Source organism: Salarias fasciatus (genome assembly GCF_902148845.1).
Source record: "Salarias fasciatus chromosome 7 unlocalized genomic scaffold, fSalaFa1.1 super_scaffold_4, whole genome shotgun sequence".
NCBI classification, from domain to species: Eukaryota; Metazoa; Chordata; class Actinopteri; order Blenniiformes; family Blenniidae; genus Salarias; species Salarias fasciatus.
In genome coordinates, this window is record NW_021941229.1 from 24,441,727 (window position 1) to 24,463,163 (window position 21,437).

Genomic DNA, 21,437 nt, shown 5'->3' on the forward strand with positions numbered 1-21,437 from the left:
GCGGTGTGACAACCGCTGTCTGCCCGCAAGACGTGACGACCAGATCAGCCTCATCCAGTGTTTCTGTCTGCAGAGAGGCTGGTTAAGGTGTAATCTCCACTGCTGATTTCATGATTATGAACTATTCCATCAATCGTACGATCATATTTAGAATTTGGAATCGATTGAGATGTGTTCAAAGATATTTGCATACTTTGCCACGTGCATCGTTGATGCAGATGGAGGCGTTGTCTGCATTTATAAGAAGCTGTGCACAATAAAACTTGACAAACAAGGACAACATCACATTCAGAGTTGTTCAGTTAGACTTCATATGTAGCATTTTAGGTGGTCATTCAATGGATTGTATCACAAAATAAAGTTGGATCATTCTTACCTTCATATGTAAAAAAATGACCAGATTTTTTTTTATTAAATTATATATGAAATAATGGACATATTCAAAATACTGTAAGTTTGTTCTACAATTTACTAAGTAAAAATTAAAATAAAATATGAGTAATATGGTATAATTAAAAATAGTATTATAAATATATGAAGGTAAATAATATTTATATAATATGTATATATATATATATATATATATATATATATATATATATATATATATATATATATATACATACACACACACACACACACATATATATATATATATATATATATATATAATTTTGTTATCTATTTAGTGTACGCCTGCAAAAAGATGGAGGAAGTGTAATACTGTATGTAGTTTGGTGTTGTCAATAATTGTGTTGTAAAGCCTTGTTTGTCATTTAATCAGAGTTGGAAATGAATTTAAGACTGAGTTAAAGACTAACATCATTCTAATTAAGCAGTGTTTCTGGGTATGTGGCCTTTATCAGAAGATCTTATTCATTTTTCCCATTTTAAGAAGAATTTAGAACAAGTCCAGTGCTTTTCCCAGTTTAAACTGTAGACTTTGTCTTTGTCGTGGTGCAGGGTGTGCGTGACAAAACTATCTATATTTTAGCTGAACCAAACAATAACTGTGGAAAATGACAGAGTTTGCATGTTCCCCTGGTATGCGTGTGTGTGTGTGAATTTATTTGCACAAATTCAGCTCCTGTGACCCTGAATGGATGAAATGCTGTAGGAGGTGGATGGATGGATGGATGGATGGACGGATGGACGGATGTCTGCAGTAGAAGTTTCTACTGAAGTTACCAACAAAAACACACAAACAGATGTTGTGATAATAACGACGACTTCTTAATTTGAACAAAGACTTGAATTTTTCTTATTGATCACAAATTTCTCACACGCTATGAAACCCTCACTGCAGCCGGTGGGATTTATAACGCACTCCTCCCGTTTTCCCCGAGATAACTGAACTCCGTTTGCCAGCCTGTTGCCGTCTCAGCAGCTCGTGTCTCACAGCGGTGGAGGATTAGGCAACGTGAGAGCTGAAGCCGGGGGGTTTCAGGTGGAAACGGCGTGGTCTGTTCCAACCTGCCCCGTGGCCCCGCGTCTCCACACACAGTCTGCTGGGAGCAGGGCGGGTTTCGGTTGACAAGTCTGAGCGAAAGTGGAGGAAGAGGAGGTGTGTGAACAAGGCGTAGCTGCAAAGTGTTTGAACACTGAGCTGTGTGTGTGTGTGTGTGTGTGTGTGTGTGTGTGTGTGTGTGTGTGTGTGTGTGTAGGGGTGGGGGGTTTCTCTCATTTCTGTGACTTGACTGCACTGCTTTTCAGGCAGGACTCTCATTTTCGTCTAAACTGAGGATTTGAAGCCTCCTGTGCAGCTGCAGGCTGTTGCACGACTTCAACAACAGTGAGAGAAATGTGTCATACTGAGGCTTTGAAAAACATGAAAAAATACAAATGGCAAGTCTTTTAAATAGTTTATATTTTGTGTCAGTTATGTGCAAATAAACAAAGTAAATTCAAACAAAATCCAAAAATCTGAACTTTATAAGTGTTTCACTTGCAGGATGTGCCTGTTTCAGGTCATTATGAGCTCCCATAATGCAACATAATGTAAACGTTTTCTTGTTTGTTTGTTTGTTTTTTACATTTCACTCTAAAATTGTCTTTAAGTTGAGATTGTAGGTATTTAATCTGTAGTCACTGTTTGGTTTAAACTTTATTGAAATTATTTACATTTTCTTAACATGTATTTTTGTGTCAAAACAAATAAAAACTTTCAGCTTCAGTTGTTACGGCACTAATATCACAGCGGCTGTGACTCCTTGGCAGTGGTCGTCTCTTGATTGGAAGGATGCAGGTTCGATTCCCTATCTCTCCCCGACCACATGTTGAAGCGTCCTTGAGCAAGACTCTGAACCCCAAACTGCTTGAATCTGACGGTCTGAGCTCCTTGCATGGCAGCGGCCTCCGCTGGTGTGTGAATGTGTGTGTGAATGGGTCAATGTGACTATCAATGTACCAATGCTTTCTGAACTTCTCAAGCAGTGGAAAAGTGCTCAGTGAAAAACATTTTGCAGGTTTCATTTTGACAAACTTCAAGTCCTCTGGTGACAAATCCATGCACCAGTTTGAAAACACGCTTACTTACTAACTTACATTTATTTTCCCGGAATCATTACACATTCGAATTTATGTTTCATTTACAGATCGCTCGTCTTCATCCACCTTAAATGCCTCTATATTTCAGGATGCAGAGTAAATGTGGGCCATAAATTATCTTTCATTTTAATAATATCATTACATTTTGATTGAAACTCCCCATACCTGTGAAATAATGTCACAAATCTTCAAAAATTACAATAGAGCATCATCTGAAATTACACCAAAGTGGTGATTTCTTGATAGAAACAAGGACTGCATGAGGAAACAGACGCATTTAAACATGGTGTACTGTTCCTTCTCTGTGGTTACAAAGTTCACCCATCACCAGACCAACTGAGGTCCAACTGAGGTACAATGGCTCAGCAGTTAATTATCCCACAGCGCCTCCCAGTGGATGAGTGTTAACCTGCCTTTTAATTCATTTGTGGACTGTTGAAATTCAAGGGGTCAATTTTATTATTATTATTATTATTATTATTATTATTATTATTATTATTATTATTATTATTATTGTAATAGACAAACATATTTGTGGTATACTGTATGTGGAAGTGGTAGCCATGATGACTTTGTTTACATGGTTGACAAGAAGTAGTTCCCTCAGTGGACCATCAGCTCAGTGGAATTAACATTTGTGGTGAATACAAGCAATAATTAATAAGCATTAAATACATTAAAAACTGTACCAATAATGCAAACGAGACAATAGATGTAACATTATTTTCCATTCTTACATGATCACAGCACAGAATAGAAACACTTTATTAATCCCAGAGGGAATTTAATTTAAGCATTGCTCCACACAGAATATAATACACAGATTAACTAGAAAGAAAGTTGAAAATCGAGAAAAAAAACCCAAACAGGATCAAATGTAAAGGAGTGATTTAAAAAATCAATATGAACAAGGATTAACTTAATCTTAGTACAGAAAGGATAAAATAATGTCAAGCATTATTTACAGGGAGGAGCTATAGAGTCGCATTGCAACAGGAAGGAAGGATTTCCTGCAATGCTGGACTGCAGTGTGTTGTTATGAGTGTGTTGCTGAAGGTATCCTGCTGCTGATCAGGACGTTAAGGAGGACATGAGAGTCATGCTACGGATCAGCCCCAGCGTGGACCTGATGGTCTCTGAGAGGAGGATCAGCTGGAACAACATCATCATGTTCAGAGCTTCATTTCTTCATCATTTCTTCACTGCATGTCTGCAGACCTTTACACTGACTTTTAGCACTGCAGTTAGAGCTGGTCTACACTCAACAGAGTCAGTCGGATATTATTAAAAATATATTGACTCTGACATATTGACACGCCATTTCTTGTTTTTTCTTTTTTCTTTTTTTTTGTGTGGAGGGACTGGAAATGTACCAGAAGGTGAAGGTGGTATCATTTCACAGAATAAGGGAATAATAGACAGTGCAGACAAGAGAACATTGATTAAAACATGCAGTGTCACAGGCACTGTCATGAAACTTACTTCAGTTATTCAAATGATTTATTTGTGAGGTGAATTTTAGGTTTATTATTTTGTTTAATCTTGGAAGACACCCCTTTTTGTTTCCAGGCAGGAGATGTGGTTATATTTATGTTAAATTGTTTTTATATCCATTATATTACTGTTTATTGATGGGGAGATTTCATGTAAGACCATTATAAAAAATGTGCTCATGTGCTTCTTCTTGTCTTTCTGGAGTGTATTTTTATTTGTGTACATGAAGTTTAGGGGGGGAAAGGAGCAGATTAGCCTGAGCTAAGCCCCGCCCCTCGACGTCACCGTTGTTTGCCTTTGACGCTGCTTGTACACGTAGCCTAGTAGGATGTGTTCATTGAAGATGGTGGCGGTGTGTCAGGCTCGCTGTCCAAGACATTTGTAAGAATTTACTCATATCTTTACACATTTCCGACTCCGGGTAAGACTGAGTACACAACAGAGCTGACCGTGCCGCACTCCGAGTGCTTAAATCCGCTGTCTGGCGCCGCCTTTGAACTGTTAACCCTGGAGTTAGCTCGGGCTAGTTAGCTGGCAGTGCTAGCTGAGCGATGCTAATGCTAACTGACCAGGCAGTGAACCTGTTAAATTATGCTCGATGAGCGGCCAGCTGTAACCCAGCCGCGGGATCTCCTGTCGGGGCTTAGTCCGAAGCCTTATCCTGACTTTATATCACATTACCGGCGTCGGGGGAGAGAAACCAGGTGACTTTGGCTAGTCAGTGTTTTGCTCGCTGTGGCGTTTCCAGGACGTGTAGCCGTTAGCTGTCGGCTCCCAGCTCCCCGGACCTTTCACCTCACAGTCGGCTTAAATTATAACCTTCTGGTCGAGCCAGATCTGGGAGAGCCACACGCTCGGTGGAGCGTCAGAGTTTTTCAGCGATCGACTGGAAGTTGGCGTGTCGATGCGAGACGAGCTAACTTTGTGACTTTGTTAAGTTGGCAGCGCTAACGTTAGCCTGCACGGCTTCTGTTTCTGCCGCTGTGGATGAAATTTATAACCGCGACCGGTTGAGAGATCCGGGATCACGTTGGTGGAGCAGGTCATCTGACCCACACTGCTCCAGCTTTGTTATTGATCTGTCTGGCATATATGTGCGTCCCATTGATGACATTATGTCCCTCAGGGTTTAATAATATAGATGGTTGTAATTGTGGTAGTTCCTGAATGCAACACATTTTATCTTTTCATTTCAGCACTTCTTTAACGGAAACTGTTGTCACGAACAAAACTAACTCATCCTATAATAAAACTACTCTGAAGAGGAACTTTCCAATATAAGTTCACTGACACGCTTGTTATGTCCATGTAAACACTGTAAACATTTCTATGCTGTTTCTTGAAATCTAATTCCATTTTATCTTATCTCAAACTGAAAGTTAATCTCCATAGTCATGTAATCATGTTTTGATTCACTCTGCATACTAAACCTGCAGCTTGTAAGTAGTTCTTTTGCGATTGATTCATCTGGTGACAGATGAGATTTAGCATGATCTGCAGAAAAGCACATGGTCAATGCGATATAACAGCTGTAATGGGATAGAAGCTAACACAGCCTTAGGTTTTACATAGTTCAGACATGAATAGAGGTTTCAGATTGCTACAGTCGTGTTTGTTTTAGGAAGTGTTATGTGTTTTTCTGACACTGTTCTTCACGGGTGATGGTAAAGTTGCCACGTTGTACCATGGATTTAATCTCGGAGCTCAGACTACAGTACAAATAGAGGTGTGGTGAAATCCATCAGAGATGTGTACCGTTCTTTAACCACTCCCTCTTTTCCTCTTTATATCCAGCTCCGCCAGACTTTAGGATCTTCAGTGATATCCACAAGTGTGACCAGGTCCTCAGGCCTGTTGATCTGCAGACATGCAGCCCCCTCCTCGGACTGGACCTCCAGGAGCTTCTGGACCTCCTCCTCCCTCTGGACCCAATATGTTCCGCAGGACCAGGCCCCACAAGCACGCATCAGCAGCTGCTGCTGCAATGCCGCCTGTTACTCAGCCCATGACAGACCCTTTTGCTTTTGGTCGAGCTCCTCCCCAGATGCCTTCAGGTGGTCTCCCAACAATACCAAACAGCAGCGCTCCACCGTCGCAAGCCCCATCTAATCCCATGTACTCCCAACCTGGCCCGGGGCTGCCACCAGAACCACAGGCGTCGGCGGGCATCCCAGGTGTCCCTCTTGGCCCCCCACCATCCGCTCTACCAGGGGTGACCTTGTTTAATCCCCACAATGCAGCACCTCTGGGTGGTTTCCCAGCACCAGGTCCTGCGTTTGCCACCCCAAATACTGAGCAGGGCTATTTCAATTCGGGTGAGCCGGCACCATCCATGTCCTCAGAACCACCGCCTGCAGCCCCACCCTCTGTGCATAATCAGATACCTTTTAACCAGGAGTATCATGGACAGCCCCCTCCTCTCGCTGCGCCCTTCCAGCCAATGCCTCCCACCTCCTCTCCTTCTCAGTGGGCCCCAGATCACGGAAGTCGACCGCCATCTGTTCAGAACTATTTCCAGCCAACGAGTGACCCTCAACCACAGCCGTACGCTGCCCCTCCACAGACTCAGATGTACCCCTCGCACAGCCCATCCCCACATCACGGCACCCCCACCCCACCAATTCATCCAGGGCACCTGCAGAATCAGGGTCCGTTCCCTCCTCAGAACCCTGTAAATGCCCCCGGCTCACAATGGCCAGACCCAAATGCACCCCCACAGCATAATTCTCATTTGCAAACGCAGAGTTACTTCAGTCAGACCTCTGCACCCCAAGACTCGTGGCTTAGCCAAGTTCCACAAGACTCGGGCTACCACCAAATGAGCACTGGGCATGGTCACTCTCAGCCCCAACCAGATCCGTCTGGATCACAGCATGCATCCAGCACTGGTCCAGGGCCCAGTTCTACCCCCGCTCCAGTTCCATACGCTCAGGAATCTGGTACACTCTCGATGTTCTTCAAAGATAACGACGTGGAGAACGAGGAAACACTGGCAGGAGAGAGAAATAAGGCCGTTAATGGTATTCCCGGGCCTTTTCAGCATCACAGCAACCCACAAGCCCCCAGTGGCCACGCCGATGTTTCTTTGGATTATCATGGCGGCGCTCCTCCTCTTCAAGATCACGCGAACTTACCTTACATGAATGATGGCAGTCATCAGTTGCAGGTAACTGCCCAAAAACCTCTGGATTCCCAGTTTGATCATGTGGAGAATTTGGAGTGTGTCCCAAACCAGGAAGTGTTACCCAGTGAAGCCCCCTGCAGCTCGGCCGCCGCTGCGCCTCATGCAGTGGACCAGTTCGAAACTGGGCCCAACCTGGAGACTCCAGATTCAATTCCAAGACCGATCAGATCTGCCAGCGTGTCATCGAACTATAGCAATATTAGCCATGGAAGTGGAACTGGCCCTCGTCGGCACCAGGGGGTCATGGGTACTTTCATTCAGCAGGAAAGCCCCCGCCTCGCCGATGAAGCCACCCTGTCTGCTGCCGCTGGAGGCTACTTTGAACAGATTGACACTTCTCCGGCCGGAGATGTGGGCGTGCAGCCGAGCCCGGCTGAGCAGATGTGGCCTCCCACGCCCAGCCCTCCCAAACCAACTGGCATTTTTCAGGCCAGTGCCAATAGCTCGTTTGAGCCCGTGCGCTCACATGGAGTTGGAGTGCGTCCAGCTGAGGTGGATAAGGCTAAAATGGTAGCTGAAGGGGTTGCAGATTGTGCACCTGGTAACATGGAGCAGCCACCAGATAACATAGAGAACATTTACGGCTCTGGGCACCCTTTGCCCAGTGGGGCTGCTGGTGGAACGCCCCACCTGCCGCACCCGGTGGTACACTCGCACTCTCGACCCTCTTCCCGTGCGTTTGGGGCTAGTCGGCCCTGTGAGAGCCCCGCCACGACTCTGTGGGCTCAGAACGACCCCTCAAGCTTGGGCGCTAACATCCTCCTGGCCCCTGCAGCCCCGACTGTTCTCGCCCCTTTGCGAGAGCCCAGTGCCGACGTGATCCAGCCTCCCGAGGACGGCCCGCTGGACCTGCACCCTTCGCAGCCCGCTGCTCAGCAGCACTCAGAAAACCTGGAGAATCCACCAGAGGTGAGTGAGCCCGAGCCGTCCGACTCTCAAGGCAACCTGGGCTACGCCTCTCTCCTCGTGTCGAGCTCCCTCCAGCAGCCTGTTTTGATTGCGCCGCCTGTGTCGAATTACAGCGTGATTTCCCCCAGTACTCCTCCTCAAGCAGCCAATCAAAGCAGCCTTCGGGAAACGACACCACCCGTGAGACCACTGGCACAGGGTTCCAGTGCCTCCCAAGTTTCCTCTAATCAAAGTCCACTTTTTGCTCCTGGACCTGTGGGCTTCGCTCCATCAGCTTCGACCCAGGGTCCGCTCAATCTGACTCGAGAAAGCGTTGCAGCTTCAGCACCTGAACTCGCAGCTCAGCCGCTCTCGCAGCAGGCCCACCCTCCTCTTTCCAGGGGTCAGTCACAAAGTAGTGACAGTCACGCTGCTCTCCAAGTTAATTCACAAGCGTCACCTGTGACTCCTACTGCTTCGAATCATAATCAGCCATCAAATTATGAACTGCTTGACTTTTCTATGCACCAATCACAAGCTCAAAGCCAACCCTCTGGCCCGCTTTCCTCTCTCCACGAGTCTCCGCAGTCTAGTAATGGATTTTACCTACAGGTCACCAAAGATGCTCAACAGGGGGCAAGAGCAGAAGGAACTGCCCCTGTCCAGACCTCTGTTGCTTCACCTGGTCCACAGGGGCCACCAACACCTTTGCAAGCAGCTCCAAACACCCAGCAGTCCTCGAATGAACCTCCTAAAGCTCCAGATCCTCAGGCTGCACCACAGGGTCCAAAAGATGCTCCTCCTGGCCCTGCGGGTGGAGCACAGCCTCCCCAAGGCCAGTATTCAGCTCCACCCCCGGGGCCTCCTGCAGGAGGCGCTGGCCACCCCGCTCCTGCCTCTGCCTACCCTCCAGGACCTCGAGGGCCGCCGCCTCCGGGCGCTCCCCATCCAGCTCCGACGGATCCGCCTCGACCACCTTCTGCTGCAGGCAGCAGCCACGGTTACGCTCCTCCGCCCGCACCGGGGCAGATGTACGGCGCCTATTACGGGAATTATGGAGAATACCCAGACGGCAGAGCGCCGTATCCTGGTCCTCAGTACCCCCCTCCACCCGGGGACCCACGAGCACAGGCTTATTATCAAGTAAGTGTCAAGTCATTTCTTACTGCACCTGTTTTCAAATGTCTGTCTATATTTTCGTTTGCATATCAACCATCCACAGTGCTGGAGAGGGGATCATTAATTTTTTTTTTTGTTTGTTTTTTTTTTAGTTAAGCAGATGATATACAGATCTACTTATTTATGAAGTCGGATGACGCTGATCAACTTGTCACACTAGAAGTTTGCCTTAAAAACATTAAAACCTGCATGAGTCATAGTTTTGTCGTCCTAAATTCAGATAAAACAGAAGTTGTTACATTTGGCCCAGAACTTATCCAAACAAATACCGACTCTGGGTGGTGTTACTTTAAACCCAAATAACCCTGTGAGGAACCTGGGAGCGACCTTTGACCAGGACTTATCCTTCATCTCCCGCATTAAACAGGTCTGCAGGACCTCCTACTTTCACCTGCAGAATATTTCTAAAATCAGGAACATGTTGTCTCAGTGTGACTCAGAGAAATTAATCCATGCATTTTTTTACCTCCAGACTGTTGTAATTTGCTGTTATCAGGATTAACTAACAATTCAGGTTGAAGGCTAGGCTGAAGACCTTTCTGTTTAGTAAAGCTTACAGTTAGGGCTGGTTCAGGCTCTCCTGGACCGTTTTCTTACTGAAGTTGTTGTAGGTTAAGACCTCTGAAGGACCCACACCGAGCTTCTCTTCTCTCCTTTTCTCACTCAACGTTTCACTGCTACGAGTCATTAACCACCGTCTCTCTTCTCGTCTATGAACTCTCTCCCTCCTGGTCCAGAAAATCAGTCTGTCTGTCTTATCCTTTTCTTTCTATCTTAAACCCCAACCGGAATAGCAGAAAGCCTCCACCTCTGAGCCCAGATCTGTAGGTTTCTCCCTTTTTAAAGGGAGTTTTTCCATTCCATAGTAACTTATTCTTGCTCATGTGGAACTGTTGGATTTTCTCTGTAAAAGTTCTGAGAAATGACTGTTATCTCTAAACACTGCTATATAAATATAGTTGAATTTAAATGAATTCTTGCTCTCTCTCTCTCTCTCTCTCTCTCTCTCTCTCTCTCTCTCTCTCTCTCTCTCCCTCCCTCTCCCTCTCTGTCTCTCTCTCAGGATGCTTCGTACAGGGCCAGAGGAGATCCGTGGTACGGCAGATACGACGGTCAGAATCAAGCTTACCGAGATCCAAACTACCCGTACAGAGAACCGCAGCCAGAACGGCCCAGCTCCCGAACCAGTCAGTACTCTGACAGACCTTCATCCAGGTTAGTTCAGCTCTTCATCACCGTCTCACACAACCTAAACTGATGATGCTACAAGTTTTGTCTGTATAAAACGGTTTTGCCATTTTGTCCAGGTGGTTTTAATAGTTTTGACTCCTAACATCTTGTATTCTTTCTTCCGTAGACAAGGCTATTCTGACGAATACCACAGAGCAAACCGAAGTGCCTACAGTGATTATTATGCAGATTATCCCAAGCACTATGATTACAGCGGTACGAACCACTCAATTAAAGTTGTTTACTTTCTGACACAATCTTTTACATTTATTTTCAAATCATCGGTTTAAAAAAATACAAGTTCCTGTTTAATTGTATCTAACACACTCTTTGTCTTATTTGTGTGTGTGTGTAGCATACAACTATGGACAGTATGACCCCCGATACAGAGGATACTACGATCAGTCCTACTGGTCCAGTTATGATGAAGCCTACAGAGCAAGAGACCCCTACTATAATCAGCACATGTATCCTCCCAGGTACACACACTCACTCTCTGTCTGCTTGGAATGTGTGTTTTACATTTGGCTTCAGGCAGATGAGGCTGTGTAGCAAAGCGTTACAGTAATCTGCCAGATGGTGGTTGTAAATTCTGTCAGTTCAGGGAAAACAAGGGAAATTAGGATCAGACATGGAGTAATGGTGTTGATTTCATGCGTTCGACTCTCCACCTCTCAGGAAAGAGGGCTACGAAGACCAGTGGCGGTACTACCCCGGCTACGACGCCAGTTTTGACGACGACTACCGCCGGCGGGGCGAGATGTACGGCGACGACTTCGACCGGCGCAGCGTCCACAGCGAGCAGTCGGCCCACAGCGTGCGCAGCTCCCACAGTCACCACAGCAGACGGAGCAGCTTCAGCTCGCGCTCACAGCAGGTCAGTGCTGCAGCCTGACGTCACGCGCTGCGATCAGCTGGTCTGTAGAAACGTCCGGTAGACATCAAGCTTTGTCACAAGTGCAGTAAACGACATTCAAGACACCGGTGTATTTGTTTTCCACGTGTCTTTAAAATGTGAATTCTAACACTGAGAAATCCAAGCTTTCACTGTGTGCTCTGGAGTTACTGATAAACTCGACAGGAAGTATCGTCACAATCCGATAATTGAAGGGATTTCAGGATTTCAGAGCAGTTCTCTTCATTGTCTTCTCCCGTTGCTTCTTGCCTACCGGAGCGAAGTCTCACATGTTTTGTTGCATCATGTTTGTAAACACTCCACATCTGAAGCACTCAGACCTAAAGATGGAACCACCTGCGCTGATTTCTGGATCCGTTCACTCCACACTGTTTTCAAGTGAAAACCCAAAACAGCCGTTGTGTTTTGGTCGTTCACCTGAACCGTTGTTGCGTAAACGGTAACTCAGTTTCTGAATTTCCTCCAGCACTGGAGTCCCCCTGAAGCTCTTTTCACCATTATGACTGGCCTCCAAACCAATGATATTTATTAGAAACGTACAGCAGTAAAACTAGTTTTCATACAAACAAGTTGTTTCTGTTGCTTTCATGGTTTCTCTTGTCGACTGGTTGATGCAGAGCCAAGGATACAGGAGCCAGCCCGACCTGGTGTCAGCGGTTTACGACACCACTTCCTCCACTCTGGCCGTGGACTACTCGTACGGGCAGTACCCCAATCAGACCGACGCCTCCCAGAACTACAGCCAGTACCCCTACGCCTCCGAATACCCTGCAGACAGCACCTGGATCGCCCCGGAGCAGCGTCAGTGCTCAATCTCCAGTTCTCACCCTCCGGCATCAGGTGCTTTAAACGTTCAGATTCTCACGGTTATTTCGCCCGCAGCTCCGCCACGACCCGCGACCCCGGAGAAGTTCACCATGCCCCACCGCTGCGCTCGCTTCGGACCCGGCGGTCACCTGGTCCAAGTCCTGCCCAACCTCCCCTCAGCAGGACAGCCCGCTCTGGTCGATATCCACAACTTGGAGGTACTGGTCCAACAAACCCATGTTTCTCTGGTTCTCGCTCTTAAAAACGAAGCTTTCAGGATCAGACTTTTTAAACATTATTTTGTTGTCTGAAGTTGAATCAGCTGATTCAGTAAATAGATGTAATAAATGCAGGGTAACAAATTCATCTGAGAATTTAATAAACAGTGTATAAGATGGGTTCAGTGGAAGTTTAATGTTTTTGGTATTTTCAGACTATGCTGCAAGACACGCAGGACCAGGCAGAGCTGAGATCTTTTCCTGGACCGCTTGTCAAGTAAGTGTGTTGTGCTTCTACTGCAATTCTACAATTTCATTTAGCAGACGCTTTTGTCTAAAGCGACGTACAACACAAGCAAGAATTCAGACATAAGAATTCTTCGTTAACCAGATCAGCTCCATTTAGATTAAAGACAAATTAGGTTTCGAGGCACCTGCATTTGTTGGTTTACCGAGTCGTGTCTCCTGTCTCTCGTCTCGCCGCGTCCTCAGGGAGGAGACCCACAAAGTGGACGTGATCAAGTTCTCCCAGAACAAAGCGCTGGAGTGCTCTCGCGATACCAGCCTCCTGGACAGGGACTCTGCCCGCCTGCTGTGGGACTTCATCATGCTGCTCTGCAGGCAGAACGGGGTACGCTCCCGCACCGCCGTGATCCCCAGGACGTCTTTCTATCCGCTCACTGCCGAGATGTTTGTTTCTCCAGACCGTGGTGGGGACGGACATCGCCGACCTGCTGCTGAAGGAGCACCGCTCCGTCTGGCTCCCGGGGAAAAGCCCCAACGAAGCCAACCTGATCGACTTCAACAACGAGCCGCTGGCCCGGGCGGAGGAGGAGCCGGGAGCCGGACCGCTGTCCCTTCTGTCCGACACTTTCATGACCGTCCCCGAAAACGTTGGGAAGGAAACAGAGCGCTTCAGGGAGCTTCTGCTGTTTGGCCGCAAGAAGGTAGGATATCGTCACGGCGCCAGGCCGGAGTGGTTTCAGTTAAACCCAGGAGACGAGACGAGACTTGATGTGTTTGTGTCTTCGTCCGGGTGGCAGGACGCGCTGGAAGCCGCCATGAAGGGAGGCCTCTGGGGTCACGCGCTGCTGTTGGCCAGTAAGATGGACAACAGGACGCACGCTCGCGTGATGACGAGGTGAAGTGACGGCGATAAACAGGAGGATCTGCAGCTTCTAGGAATTGCTGCTACAAACATGTTTGTTTTTGTTTTCTTTAGGTTTGCCAACAGTTTACCCATCAACGATCCCCTGCAGACGGTTTACCAGCTGATGTCGGGGAGGATGCCGGCCTCTGCCACTGTGAGTTCTCGCACTGTCCAATTTAACCGGCATGTTTCTGTTGCCGCCTCTGGCTGAGCCACTTCCCGTCTTCCTTCAGTGCTGCGGAGAAGAGAAGTGGGGCGACTGGCGCCCCCACCTGGCCATGGTGCTGTCCAACCTCACCCACACGCTGGATCTGGACACTCGCACAATTACCACCATGGGAGACACTCTCGGTGGGACATTCATCACCTCACACCCGATCTCTGTTCGACTCGACGCCACGGCGACGCTCAGTGTTCTCTCAACTATCTCGTTCCAGCATCCAAGGGGCTGATGGACGCCGCGCACTTCTGCTACCTGATGGCTCAGGTCGGTCTGGGGGTTTTCACAAAGAAGAGCACCAAAATGGTTTTGATCGGCTCCAACCACAGGTCAGCAACAGAGACAGAGCAACACATCGGTCCAACACGCTTTTTGAGAAGATCTTATGTTTACGTACGTCTACAGAAAAGAAAACACACGTGAAACATTGTCTTCCTTCCTTATCTTCAGTTTGCCATTCAACCAGTTTGCGACCAATGAAGCAATCCAAAGAACGGAGGCCTACGAGTACGCTCAGTCCCTTGGTTCCCATCCCTGTTCACTGCCCAATTTCCAGGTAACACTCACCGGTAACTGGTACCGCTCTCCGAAGGAGGCGTTTAATCTGCAGTTCTGTCGTTTACCACGTGGCGACAGCGATGTTAATTAGAGCTGCAAAGATTATTTTCATTATCTGTTCAGTCTTTCCGGTTACAGTTTACTTTAATCTGCAGAAATCCAAGAATGAGAGAAGTTTGAATTGGTTATTGAGCCGTATCAGTCAGGCAGTGCAGTACAGATGTTACTACTCGGTGATGAAATGCTCCTTGCTGTTTGCCTCCCACCAGGTGTTCAAGCTGATCTATGCGTGTCGTCTGGCTGAAGCTGGCCTGAGCGCTCAGGCCTTCCACTACTGTGAAGTCATCTCCAGGACCGTCCTCATGCAGCCTGCCTACTACTCCCCCGTGTTCATCAGCCAGGTTATCCAGGTGTGCAGCCACTCCTACAGATGTGTGAACATGGAGAATCCCGCTGCACGCGTGTCATTTGTCTTTTGTTGTCGTCTATTGTCGACAGATGTCTGAGAAGCTGCGGTTCTTTGATCCGCAACTGAAGGAGAAGCCAGAGCAGGAGCTGTTCAACGAGCCCGAGTGGCTGATTCACCTCAGACAGCTGGATGGACAGCTCAGGGTGAGCGGAAACTCTGTTCTCCGTCGTCCTAATGAATAGAAACAGATATTTCAGGTTTCGGCTTGAATTGTCACTTTGAATGTACCTGAAGACAGAACAGTGTCTTCGCTTCAGATGGACGCCGTCCACCCGCAGCAGTTGTTCTGAAGGGTTTTTGTTGGTGTTTGTCGTGCAGACGGGGGTGATCACCTACAGCGCGGTGCGAACGACTCCCACGCAGTTCGACTGCAGCAGCCCCAGCTCGGACATGGAGCAGCCCAGTCCTCCTGAGCCCTACTCCATGTCCGCGGAGGTGGACGGGCAGACCCCCGACAACCCTCTGATGAGCTCCCTGCTGCCCGGCCCGCCGCCGCAGGCAGTCCAGCTGATGCCTCCGGGTGTGTGGACGTGTTCGGCCGTCGTCTCTGGGAAATGATGCTAAAAGCGTTGAGTGTAATAATCTCCTTTCTTTTAGCTCCCACCTCGATACTCCAAGATGGGATGGCCCCTCCTCAGCACTTACCCCCAAACGATTTCTACCCAGTGCCCCCCAGCGGACCGCCGGGTCCGATTCCCGGCTCGGTCTACCCCCCGCACGACCCGGGCTACGCGCCCCCCGCCTTCCAGCCTCAGCCCGAGCAGGCCGAGCTGTACCCGGGCTCCTGCCCGCCGCCGCACATGGGCCAGATGTCGCCCAACATGCTCCCCCAGGTGGCGCACTCGCCCGTGCAGCTGAGCCCGGCCCAGCACGTGCCTCCGTCCCCCGGGCACATGGCGCCCGCAGACCCGCCGCCGCCGCCGCAGGCTCCAGCAGAGATGCAGATGCCCCCGCCGCTGTCGACGTCGCCGCGCAGGAGCTCCCTCACTCACCAGATGGACTTCTACGACCACATGGCTCACATGGTCAGTGGCCGAGCGCGCCGTGTCGTTAGTGAGCGCCGCGGAGAGTCGTGCTCACCGCCTGCTCTTTGTGGCTCCGCAGGGTCCCGGCAGATCGCGGACGACCTCGCAGTCTTCAGTGCACATGGTGCGTTGGTGTGTCATTCGTAACCGTTTGAGTCTTTTCCTGAGAGACGGATCAGATCAGACCAGACCAGACGTGTCGCTGTTTTCTGCTGCTCAGGCACCAGGGCGGCGCTCTCGTACGACCTCGGAGTCTTCCACTCACTCTGCAGGGAGAGAACGCAGCAACTCCGCCATCAAGCAGGTCTCCCCTCCCCCGCCCCCCATTCCCGAGCAGCCCCGCAAAGAAGAGGCCAAGAAGGCCAAGAAGGACTCCCCCAAAAAGGTCCACATTCTCCCTGAAACCATCAAACCTTCGAGCTGCGATTCCATTTTCATCACTCTTCATTTTTTTTTTTTTTTTTTTTTCCTGTTCCTGCCAGCAGAGCGGCGGCCGCGGCTGGCTCAATCTGAGTTGGATCTACGGGAAAGGAAAGAACGAGGCTCACCTGCCGGACGACAAAAACAAATCGGTACGTCGGAGCTGCATGTTCTCTCCTCCGGTTCCCGGTCAGGTACGGTGTCAGCTCACTCTGCTCTCTCCTGCCAGATTGTTTGGGACGAGCAGAAGCAGAGATGGGTCGACATGAACGAGCCTGAGGAGGAGGTCTGAACCGCCGCCGCCGCCGCCGCATTACCGTCCTCAACCAGCAGTGAAGCTCGACAGATTCCTCACTTCGGATGTTTTGGTTTGTTGTTCTCTCTTTAAACGTTGTCAGAGTAAGCCGCCGCCTCCGCCTCCATCTGGCTTCCCGAAGATGGCTCCGATGCCCGGCCCCGGAGGCCCCGGTGGGCTTTCTGCGCCCCCCGGCGGCGGTCCTCCTGTCAACATGTTCTCCAGGAAAGCTGGTAACTCAGAAAATAAGAAAAAGCTTCAATGAAATACCTAGAATACTGAGAAAACTGCGTGATTTAGGCCGTGTGTCGAATCACTGATGCTACAGAATTCTGAATTGTGTGATATTCATTCATTTTCCCATGATGCCCTGAGTGGCACTGGTCAAAGCAGACGTGTTTCTGTGTCCTCAGGCACGAAGAGCAGATACGTGGACGTCCTGAACCCCAGCCGGGCGGCCAAGCCCAGCGGCCTGGCCCCGGCCCCGGCGGATCTCTTCGCTCCTCTGGCGCCGATGGCGATGACCGCCAACCTGTTCGTGCCCAATTCAGGTGTGTGTCGCAGCACCGCAGTGTGACGTGCTCTGAAACTGTAACTGCGAGCTGGAGCAGGCCGTTCAGTGATTCTGGTTTGTCAGATTGAATTAAAACGCTTTTTTCCGGTGCAGCTCCTGACGACAAACAGCCTCTGGAAGGCAGCGAAGGAGGGACTCAGCAGCAGAACTCCCCCACAGCGAGTGCTGCTCAGCAGGTACTCGCTGCGCTCCGCTGGAGAGAAATCCCCTCCGAGATCGACTATCAGGACGTGTTTACGGTGGATGCTTTATCAGTGGGCTAAACTGAGTTTCCCGTCTCTGTTCTAGATGTTCAACCCCACGCTGCTGCCGCCGGCCCCCGACGGCGCCCCGGTGCCCGACGGCTCCCAGTCAGGGGAGGTAAGACCAGCCGCCCCCCCGCCGGCTCCGCACGGCGCTCCTTTAACGCCGCCACCGAGACGCGACAGCTAACAGCCAGCACGTATGGTCCGCTCTCACGGCGGTCACTAGAACCGCCAGAAGGCCATCAGAGCGCTCGCATGCCTCGTGTCCAGGACGGGAGTCTGTCGGGTCCTGCTGCTGCAGGAGAGTTTCTCTCATGTCTGTTTTCAGGAGCCATAATTTCCTAACGCCGGTTTATTCATTTCCATTCAGAACTGCTAGAAAGTGGTTGATTTAATCCAGTGCATGGGAGGTTTAATAATCTGGGTTTGTGGTTTGTGTGTGTGTGTGTGTGTCTTTCTGTGTGTGTCTGCTGTTTGTTCTCCCTCCTGCTGTCCTCAGCTCTCACGTTCTAGCTCAATGAGTTCTTTATCACGCGAAGTGAGTCAGCATTTAAACCAGGTACCTCTAACTGGGCCTGAAAACGGTCCGCTCTCACCACCGCCTGACCCCCCCACCCCACACACCTCCACCCCCACCTCACCCCCCTCACTCCGCCCCCACCCCACCCACCGGCTAACCACATCACCAGCAGCATGCTCCTCCGTCCTCCGTGCACACAGTCTGTTTAACAGCAGGACGCTTGCCTGCTCACGGCCTGCCGGCTGTCTCCAGCACCCCCGTCTGAAAACCTCAGAGCAGATTTATCCACACACACACACACACACACACACACACACACACACACACACACACACACACACACACACACACACACACACACACACGCACACACACACACATACACGTGCTGGAGACGGCTGCAGGACCTCACAGCTTCATTAACCCATCACACAGCTTGCACCGCCACTAAACTCCTCGCCGCAGCGGTTTTCCACTGCTCGTTCCTGATTGTGTTGTCGATTCCCGGCGCCGCGCCGCGCCGCGCCGGCCGCACTCACTCTGTTTGTCCCCGGACAGAATCACCCCGCCCAGGGAGCCCCGCCCGCCGGAGGCGTCACCTTCTACAACCCTGCACAGTTTGCACAGGTGAGCCGAGCGGCGGCCCCGAGCCGACCCTGAACGCGGCGGCGGCGGACTCACGCCTGTCTCTGTGCTCCTCAGACGACCGCGCCGTCGAAAGGCGGCGTCCGGCCGGGACGCCTGGGCGGCCAGCGGCAGTACCCCGTGATGAAGTGAAGCTCCTCCCACCCGGACCCCGCCCTGCCGCCCGGGAGCCGATGAAGCACATGGACGACCCGCTCTCCGTCTTAAGGACCTTTTTTCTTTCTGCCTGCGAAGCGAGAAGAGCGCCATCAGTTCCCCGTCGCGTCGCTCTCCAGCCTAACCACTCGTTTCTGTCTCTTCAGTTCAAGAACTTTTTCTTTTTTTTATTTTAATTTTCTAACCGTGTTTCCTCGAAGGGCTCATGCATCCAAACGCATGTAGATCCGCGGCACTCGCCCGTGGACGCGTTCACACACACTCTGTCGGCCGTCAGCAGAACGCTCACGCCCCGCCCGTCCCCCGCCCGGATGGAAGGAGAGCGCCGCACCTTTCTGACTCCCTGTTGTGAACTCGTACAGCAGCTCTCGGCTGTTCCCTCTTGTCGACTGGAGCGCGAGGACGAGTCGCGTCGCTCGCGATTCGTGTTGTTTGCGTTTCCCCCAGTCGCCCTGCCGTGAAGGAATCATGTTGGATGACAGGAGAGAGAGAGAGAGAAGGCTGCAGCGAAGCAATGCTGCTGTTTTCAGATATTTATTAAAAAGTCCTCCTGCCCGTCACTCCTTCTCTTTCCAGGATGCGTCGGGGGTTTTCCTCGTCTCCGGTTTCTCCTCAGAGGCTGAATCACAGTCTCCAGAGCAGCAGGAATCACGATGGAAACCGCATTTTAAATGAATCTATCCAAATATTTGTATATCAGATTGATTGTATTTATGAGCTGTAGACATAAAAGTGTGTTTGTGTGTGTGTGTGTGCGTGTGTGGAGAGCAACTAATTTTTCCTCTGGTAAGCTTTGACTAAATGCATTTACGATTGATGAGATGAAAAAGACCCATATTCTGATTGTAACGGCCGCTTAAGCAGAAAAATAAATCTGTGTCTAAATTGTGCACTGAGAGCTAATCGTATTTCCAAACACTTTCAATTCACAACGATGTGGTTTTTAATTTAGCCGTCTGTCATCCCAACATGTCTGATCGTTATTGGTTTTTTTTTAGACTTCAGTTTATGATCTTGAACGGTTCCCTTTTGTTTCCGATGATTTTGATTTCCTTGACATGGAACGGTGAATACAAAAAAAGGTAGAAACAAAAGGTAATAAAAGGTATTTTTTTGCGCTTTGTAGCACTTTGAAAGAGACGTCTCCTCGTTTTATTCCTCACTGAAAGCTGTTGTGGTTTCTTCCTCTTTACCTTTTTTTTAAAAAAAACAAAAAACTTTGAACATGGAATAAAAAATTAACTGTTGAATGAAAAATAACTAAGCTTTGCAAAGATAATTTCAGGATAAACTTAAATATAAAGTGGGCGAGAGGAGCAGAGTGACATTGTTCTTTTTGGAATAGTTCTTTAAACAGTTTTATAGTTTTGATACTTTTATTTTTGTTCAGATTTAATGTCTTGTGTTCTTCAGATTCAATAAAGAACAAAATTTCATTTCAAATTCATATTTGCCAATCTGCATTCATGAATGTTAAATTTACCAATTAGAGTTGTCAGAATAAGTTAAGGCGTACAGTCGTGAACATAAAGTGACAGGATAAGTCTTGAGATGCCCTCAGCCTTGGTTAAAAGGATTCTACCATAAAACAGATAAATCAGCTGTGATTCAGCATAATCAGAGTAATCCAGAACTTCGAAAATCAGTCTATTGTTACATGTCTTTTGCATGTCTGGGATTCATATATAATTTCAGTCTGATTACCTTTTAAAAGTCTGACAAAAATAAGTGCAACAGCGGATGGATAGTAAGACTGTTGAACCATTCGAAAACAAAAAACCAACTGATTACTTTATTTCCCACAACATCATGAATTATGACCCACCTGAGTCTCAGGTGGATTCCTCCAGGGGCGGGACGACAGAAAGCCTTCTGCTCCTTGATTGGACAGTGGCTTTTTCCGCTATCCAATCAGAGAGAGGTGTCGAGACGGGGCCGAAATTCACAACCGTAAAAAAAAAACAAAAAAAAACAACTTTTTTTTTCCACAAATAAAAATCGTTTTTTCTTAAATCCTACAAATCATTTGCTGCAAGTTATTGTTACAGATCAATTTCTTTTTACGGGATGCGCACGTTGTACGTCACTACGCAGACAGAGACGCCGGGCACGCAGACAGCGCGCGCCGTTTGCATTGAAAGCCGGTTGCTTGTATTTTTTTTCTTTTTACAAACAAAAAGATTATTATTTTTTTTTAAATCCCTACATTCACGCCACAGTTCGCCGTCAGCAAGGAGCCGATGGAGGAACAGCAGGTGAGGAGAATCAGCCGCGGCTCAGGCTCACGATTCACACACTTTTATCATGAATTTCAACTTTTGTACTCAAGTTAAAGCCGATTAAATGTCTCAACTGTTTGTATCTAGGTCAAAAAAGTTTTTATTTCACTGTATAGGACATAAAATGCTGAAATTAAATCAAAATTTCAGTTTAAATAGTTGAATTACCGGTCAAGAAAAGGTAAGAAAATAATTAAAATCAGATACGAAATGACAATGCAGTATAAACTGTCATGCAACTTGTCATATGAAATGTAATTATATGACAGGAGTGAGACATGAGAGAACGGAAATGAATGCAGAGATGCAAAATTACCAAAATGTGAAAAAATGATCAAGTTGTGACAGAAAAAGACCATCCCCTGTGCTTGACTTTTATGTGCACCAATCACAAGCTCAAAGCCAACCCACATGGATT

The 21,437-nt window shown here is 48.6% G+C and overlaps 1 protein-coding gene across 5 annotated transcripts; it reads left to right on the forward strand.

The window, feature by feature from the left end:
* The first annotated feature begins 4,361 nt into the window (after positions 1-4,361).
* On the forward strand, positions 4,362-20,138 carry sec16a (SEC16 homolog A, endoplasmic reticulum export factor). Of its 5 annotated transcripts, XM_030084611.1 has the most exons (32): positions 4,362-4,422; positions 5,836-8,134; positions 8,726-9,256; positions 10,356-10,507; positions 10,650-10,738; positions 10,878-11,001; positions 11,201-11,399; positions 12,056-12,239; positions 12,321-12,463; positions 12,679-12,740; positions 12,956-13,094; positions 13,168-13,410; positions 13,507-13,604; positions 13,686-13,767; positions 13,847-13,964; positions 14,051-14,162; positions 14,284-14,389; positions 14,661-14,801; positions 14,890-15,003; positions 15,179-15,380; positions 15,458-15,885; positions 15,965-16,009; positions 16,106-16,270; positions 16,371-16,457; positions 16,535-16,591; positions 16,704-16,833; positions 17,014-17,151; positions 17,268-17,350; positions 17,463-17,534; positions 17,919-17,978; positions 18,498-18,566; positions 18,642-20,137. In XM_030084611.1, exons 2-32 carry the CDS (start codon positions 5,909-5,911, stop codon positions 18,714-18,716), a joined length of 6,474 nt encoding a protein of 2,157 aa, XP_029940471.1. In that variant the 5' UTR covers positions 4,362-4,422; positions 5,836-5,908; the 3' UTR covers positions 18,717-20,137. The 5 variants fall into 5 exon arrangements, with proteins under 5 accessions (XP_029940471.1, XP_029940467.1, XP_029940466.1 ...); XM_030084607.1 differs by having other exon boundaries at positions 5,836-9,256; XM_030084606.1 differs by lacking the exon at positions 4,362-4,422 and having other exon boundaries at positions 5,909-9,256; positions 18,642-20,138.
* Positions 20,139-21,437: the final 1,299 nt, after the last annotated feature.

What these genes read in the sequence shown, in the direction of transcription:
- sec16a (XM_030084607.1), top strand. Translation starts at nt 5,909, where the DNA reads ATGCAGCCCCCTCCTCGGACTGGACCTCCAGGAGCTTCTGGACCTCCT. An exon ending in GAGCACAGGCTTATTATCAA is followed by an intron (nt 9,257 to 10,355) that starts GTAAGTGTCAAG and finishes TCTCTCTCTCAG; the next exon opens with GATGCTTCGTACAGGGCCAG. An exon ending in TCGATATCCACAACTTGGAG is followed by an intron (nt 12,464 to 12,678) that starts GTACTGGTCCAA and finishes TGGTATTTTCAG; the next exon opens with ACTATGCTGCAAGACACGCA.